At 47.1% G+C, this 6,606-nt stretch overlaps 1 protein-coding gene across 1 annotated transcript; it reads left to right on the forward strand.

Moving 5' to 3' along the window:
- Positions 1-4,219: 4,219 nt before the first annotated feature.
- On the forward strand, positions 4,220-5,062 carry LOC149867593 (uncharacterized). The gene has a single exon (XM_090041256.1). The coding sequence runs from the start codon at positions 4,389-4,391 to the stop codon at positions 5,037-5,039; it is 651 nt and encodes a 216-aa protein (XP_089897382.1). The 5' UTR covers positions 4,220-4,388; the 3' UTR covers positions 5,040-5,062.
- The last annotated feature ends 1,544 nt before the right edge of the window (positions 5,063-6,606 follow it).

Here is a 6,606-nt window from a genome sequence, read left to right on the forward strand (position 1 = left end):
TGGTAGGGTTTCTACTTACCACATGGGTGATCTGAGTTCAAGTCCAACCTGGGGTGAAAGGAAAAAATTCTTGTTGCAGTGCAAGGGAGTCATTGCGTTTTCCCTCTTTCCCCCCTCCTGGTACGTAGGCCCCGAAATTTCTTGTTATTTGACATTTTGTATTTTGTGCATTTTATATTTTGCCAACCAGTATTGTTTGTTCTGCTGGTTCTGTTTTATATTTTGTTAAACCTGTTTTTTGTCAACTAGATGAATATGTCTACGATTGTAAGTGCCTAACCTTTATTGAATCCTGCCCCCTCGGGACACTGTAGTGTCCCCTATACCTCCTGGTTTATACATGTTATGTTCCCAGTACTGTTTTTCTCATTAAAGGTATATGGTTTCATAGTTGGTAGGGTTGGAAGGGACCTGAGCAGATCATCAAGTCCGACCCCCTGCCATGGCAGGAAAGAGTACTGGGGTCAAACAACCCTGGCTAGGTGATTATCTAGCCTCCGAACAGACTGGGGAACAGTAATTTAGGCTTAAAACAGACAAGGAAAAATGTTAACTTGAATTAATCACGAGTATATAGTGTGAGTCCAGTTGAACCATTCACAGGTACGTGGAGCATGGAGCTGGGCAGTCTGCAAGGTCTAGATTTGATGCAGCACAAAACCCTCAGATGAGAATTAAACTGAGCAGTCTGCTAGTAAGGGTATTCAGAGGTGTACTTGTACTCCCCTCTGATTTCAGCTCCATCCAAAGTTTAAAACCAACTGCCCCGCAGCAACATTTCTAGTCAGGCAGCACTGACAAAACCACTTGACTTCATGGCTCATCAACAGGGATCCTGGTTTTCTCTGATTTAAAAAAAAAAATCCTCAATCTTCAGACCTAAAAAAGTAACCCCAAATCCACATTTCTCCAAGACTAAAATGAAACAAAATTAATATATAGATATCTATAGATAGATAGATAGAGATAATGCCATTTCATTTTAATCATGGAAAAATGTGGATTTGGGGCCACTCCCTCTAACCTGAAAACTGGTGGCCCCCCGCTTTTTTTTTAAATCAGAGAAAACCAGGATCTCTGCTCATTAATAATCTACCTGCTTCCTTCTAAGCTCTTCAGTCGATGGGTGTGAAGGACCTCTCCTCCTTTTTAACAGCCTTCACGTTCCACCCCTCCAGTCCAGGCCACCAACGCCAGCAGCCTGGTGAGCTGGATGGAACAGCTCTGAGCCTGTACTCTGGAAACCCCTGATTTTTGAGATGCAAGTTAGGTCTGTGATAGTCTGAGCAATTACAACATCTCAGTTGCTCTGCCATTGGCTAGGAGGGAATTTAGCTGTGGCTGTCCAGGGCATTTTCAGATGGCAGAATTTGAGCAGAGCAGAGGCACTGCCCTGTCTTGGCCCCTAGGTGCCCTCCCTCATGGACACTGATCCAGGCCCAGCCTTTCATTTACCAGCTGGCCATGCCCTGCTCCTGGGAACAGCAGCTCCCCACGTCCTGCCTTGCAGGTGGCTTTTACCTCCTTCCAAGCAAGCGACACTCCTATTTTTTAGCTTGGCTCCTAAATGAGTGAGTGAGCAAAGCTGCTTATTTCTCCCCCACAGGAGAGAACCACGCTGGGGCAGCGTTTCTCAAGCCACGGGTCATGATTTACAAGTGGGTTGCAAATATATTAAGTCCCCATTGATGATCTCACTCTGCTCTATAGGGGAAGGAAGGAGGGTCACTACAACTCCCACAGAGCTTGTGCACCTGCTCTGATTCCTTCGATTGGAGAGGGGGTACATCTTGGAGTACCGCCTGGGTTACACATTAAATACAAATTTTAAATACAAATTTAAAATCAAATATTGGCTTTTCTATGTTATTTTCAGTCATAAGTGTTCATTAAATTGAATTCATGATGAGTCTTCCCAAGTCTAAAGCCTTTTTTCATTCAAATATAATATTCAACAAAAATAATTTATTCAGCTCTTCATTCAAACATTATATCCTGCTGGTTTTTAAACATAAAAAGGCTTGGCTGTGAAGAGCACTTAGACCACCCATGATATTTTGTCCTATACGAGAAAGGACCGAACATAATATTTTCAGGGAATGATCAGAAAATGATCCATTTCTTTAAACACAGAGTATTTTGGGTTAAGACAAGAAATCACCCTTATCAAGAATGTTAAAAGAGCCAGTACGAGGAGTTATGATTTGTTTTTTGGTGGAAATAAGGTGTAAAAATTAGATGGAGAACAACCACTGTATATCTGTACCTCATTAAAGGAACACTACTGCAAGTTCAGGTGCCAAAATTATTCAGTCAGAACAACAAATAGTCATAAATAGATCAGAGAAACCCTAAGTGGGTGCATCTGCACGTGCACATGTACTGTGCAGTAACTGAAATTACTGCGCAGTATGGGGACACGTCTACATGTGCATGCAGGTATCAAATTTACACCTGATTAGTTACTGCGCAGTCACTCATGTGTAGAAGACTTACTGCTTAGTAACACTGTGTGTGGAGACTGACTTGGGACTAACTTCAGTCCCAGGTCAGTCCACACAAAGCATTAATGCACTTTAATGCCTGCATGTATAGATGCTGGCCTATTTCCACTTACTGCAGTTACTAACTGCACAGTAAATTTAAGCCAGTGTAAATGCACGTGTGGACACGCCCATTTTTTACTCCCTGAAGAGCTTATCTCTGAAAACACCTTTATGTGACAGTTAATGTGGAGGGGAGGGGCATTCCAAAGAAAATAGGGTCTCCAAAGAGAAGAAAACATTCTGGGTCTCTGACAGCCTCTTCAGGTTAGAGAAAAAAATTGGCATTTACAGATCAGATTCTTGACTCTGTGACTCATGGTGTGTCAAAAGGGGCAAGGAGAAAAACCACAAGCTGGAGAGAGATGTTGCTCTCCCTAGAAGTGCAAGTTTTCTTGTTTGTATTATAACTACACCACAGGGCTTCTCCCAAGCCAATTTTTGTGGAGCTTAAGACTAGACAAGTCATGGAGTCCATTTTAGAATCTTTGGCCTTGGGCCTTGTTTGTAACTCTAGTACTTGTGTTAATGCACACAAGTTCATTTTTTTTATAGGCCATGTGGACACTCTCAAAGGTTAAATTGCAATCTTTGTGGTATACAAATTACTGTATTTACTCAAATCCAAGACAAGGGTTTTTTTTCCCCCCCTAGTGCCCCATGGTGATTGCGGGGAAAAATCGTCTTAGGTTCAAGTACCAGTCCAAGGCAGGGAGTAGATCAGTTCTGGCTTTGGCTTTGGACTCGGGGCCAAAGCTGGAGATGAGGCACAGTCTACCATGGCTGGAGGTGGCTATTGTGGGAGGGGGCACACCACAGGAGGAGTGTGGGGTAGAATATGCAGTGAGGGACACATGGGGGAGGCCTGTGGTATGTGGGTTGGAGAGGCAGGCACAGGCTTTGGGGAGGCAGGGGGCACATGGCGGGGAGGCAGGCAATAGGATGGTAGGGGGCAAGTGGCAGGAAGGGTGGGGACCTTGGTGGGCAATTGACAGGAGCAACACAAAATGAGGGCAGGCACAAGCATGGGCGGGGGGCAAAGGGTGGAGAAGGCAGGTAGAGGAGGCAGGGGAAGGCTCTGGCTCCTTGCCCACTGCTGCTGCTTTGCACGGGGTAGGAAAATAAATTTAAGATGATTTTCCAATAATTAGATTCTATACATGGAAAATTATAACAAATCTGATTACTGGGGGGTTGTCTTAAATTCTAAGTCATCTTGGACTTGCGTAAATGCAGTATTTAATTCCTGGTTTTTTCCCCCTATTGTATTAAGGATCAAGATTCAACTTCTGAGGCCATTTTATTTCCAAATTAACATATCCAATGTTCTGAGGTGCTTTAATGCATAAACATTCACTTCTTTATTGAACACACGTGTTTACACCACTGTAAAAAAAGAGCAGACACATGACGTACAGTCCTACGTCAGTGCAACTCTGGTACAGAATTATCCCAGGAAAAGTCAGCTTTAACTTACATTTGTAGGTATCATGTGTCCATAGTTTATTCCTGGGTCATTAGTGTAACTGGGGGTGCGCAAAAGGGACACCCAATCAAGTGCCATGTTAGGAGAGGCACTGGAATCACCTCCCCTACTCCACAGTGTGGAGTTAGTGGTTTGGCAGCGTTGCCACGCCTTAACTCAAAATCAGTCCTTGGCTGCTGGTGCTTTAAGAGCAACAGCTGGGGCAGGGAGAATACAAATGCCTATAGCAGCAGCCCAGCTGTGGAGATTTCAGCTTGGGTAAGAGTTCTGGCTCCACCTCTCCCTCTGATTCCCAGATGCTGTGTCCCTAATTTGTATCCCATGACCACACTCTTGTGTCCCTTTCCTTTCTCCATAACATGCACCGCGCTCGCCTCAACTGCCTGCCTCTGAACGGGGCCGTGCGCTTCGGCCACCGGGACAAGAGGTGCCGACGGTGTGGCTACGCGGCGGAGACCCTCCCCCACGTGCTGTGCGGCTGCAAGCCGCACGCCAGAGCCTGGCAGCTGCGCCACAATGCTGTCCAGGATTGCCTGGTGCGGGCCATCCCGGCCGGGGCAGGGGAGATCTCCGTGAACCGCACCGTCCCGGGCTGCGAGAGCCAGCTGCGCCCTGACATCATCGTCATAGACCACGAGGCCAAGAAGATCGTGACGGTGGACGTCACCATCCCCTTCGAGAACCGGCGCCAAGCCTTCACCGAGGCCCGGGCTTGCAAGCGGGAGAAATACGCCCTGCTGGCCGACACCCTGAGGGGCCACGGCTACAACGTGACGGTGGACGCGCTTATCGTGGGGACGCTCGGAGCCTGGGACCCCAGCAACGAGAGCGTCCTCCACGCCTGTCACGTTTCCCACCTCTATGCCAAGCTGATGCGCTGCCTCATGGTGTCCGACACCATCCGCTGGTCCCGCGACATCTACATGGAGCACATCACGGGCCACCGCCAGTACATCGACCCCTCCAGACCAGCTGCCGCCGGACCGGACCCGGAGGACGCCGCCGCCTGAACCGTGCCCCCCCCCCGCTTCGAGAGGACTTCGCCACCATGGACGACCCCGCCCCACCGGAAGAGGACCCCTGCGATTGGACTTTATGGACTAAGACGCTGTCTCCGAGCCACTTCCTTCAACATCACGGACCACTGTAACGGGTATGTGTGTATCTATCTCCTTTCCCTCTCAGCGTTGTGACCCCCCCCCTTCCCCCTTCCACATCCCCCCCACCCCCGGGCTTAGTTGGCTAACATTGTATGGTATGTAACCTAGTCGCGTTCCCCTCCTCTCCCCCATCCCTCGATTGTTAGTCCCTTGCTCGGGCGCTTTGTATTTCCATCTCAACTTTGTCATCTTTTTTTTGCAGGGTTTTCCCTGGGTGGCAACTCCACTTGTTATGCCACCAGCCAAGGTAGTAATTTGGCAAGGCTAACTGGTTATTATCTGTCCCTTGTCACATAGTGGCAAGGTACTATAATACAGGGGTATAGGTTGTAGCTGTGTTGGTCTAAGGGCATGGGCAGACAAGGTTCTTTGGGTAAATCCAACATCGTTTATTAGACCAACTCAAAAAGTTGCAAAAAATATTTTTAGCAAGCTTTTGGGTATAAATATCCTTCATCAGACTGAGGAAGCACCTGCAGGTGGTGCATACCCTTCTTGGATGGAATGAATAGTAAAGAAGCCAGAGGCTGTTATGCATGCAAGAAAGGCAGTCTGTGAAGTTGTAAATTGAGGAGTCAGTGGGTGAGAGATGAGGGTGGAAATGGAAGTGGGGGACGAATGTGGGTGGTAAATAATGGAGAGGTACCTGGGGAGTCAGATGTCAGGCAGGTTATAATATGCCATTAATCCAATGTCTATATTTAGTCCATGCTTTTTTGTATCTGTAGCTTGATGAAGTGAAGTTCATAGGTTCAGCTGTGAAAAGTGTTTTGTAAATTCCCTTTGAGGATTAGAACTGAGATATTGGAAAGAAAGTGGTTTTCTTATGAGAAATGTGCCCCCACAGGTAATTGGGTACTCTTGTCTTTGATAGGCTCCTTCCTACTCTGAGTTCTTGGCCTTCTGGTCTCTCATTTCCCTGAATCTCCATGGCTTTGACTCAAGGAGTTATCATCTGGTTCCATCCTAAGAGGGGCTTTACCTCTTGATGGGAAGACTGAGTGCAAGCACAAGTTCTCAGGAGCAAAGACATTTATTGTGGGAAAGGCCACCCATCCAGAGGTTCTGCCCCCTCAAAAGGGTAAAGCCATTCCTCTGTGGCTAATCCTGCCCATGCAACTCAGAGCACCCCCAAAGATACTCAGCTGTTCTTTTTTAAGTCTTTCTAGGTTCTCCACCCCAAAACTCCACAGCTCCTCAGTCTACTCAGCATCCAGACAATTGGCCTGCCCAGTCTGCTCTCCCACTGTCATGTTAGTCTCCCATCTTAGTCTCCATTGGCCACCTTCAGGGTGTCTGGCATCTCAACTTTACTGATATGTCAACAAAGCCATTTAAGACTGTCAATAGGACTGTGTTCTTGATTTGTCTTGCCCCACACCCAGTGAAGCAAGAAATCTGCCTATCTCTTTAACTC

Source organism: Crocodylus siamensis, chromosome 4, assembly GCF_052110815.1.
Source record: "Crocodylus siamensis isolate JL-2025a chromosome 4, ASM5211081v1, whole genome shotgun sequence".
Taxonomy (NCBI): Eukaryota; Metazoa; Chordata; order Crocodylia; family Crocodylidae; genus Crocodylus; species Crocodylus siamensis.

Coding starts and splice junctions, on each gene's coding strand:
- LOC149867593 (XM_090041256.1), top strand. CDS start 4,389: ATGCACCGCGCTCGCCTCAACTGCCTGCCTCTGAACGGGGCCGTGCGC.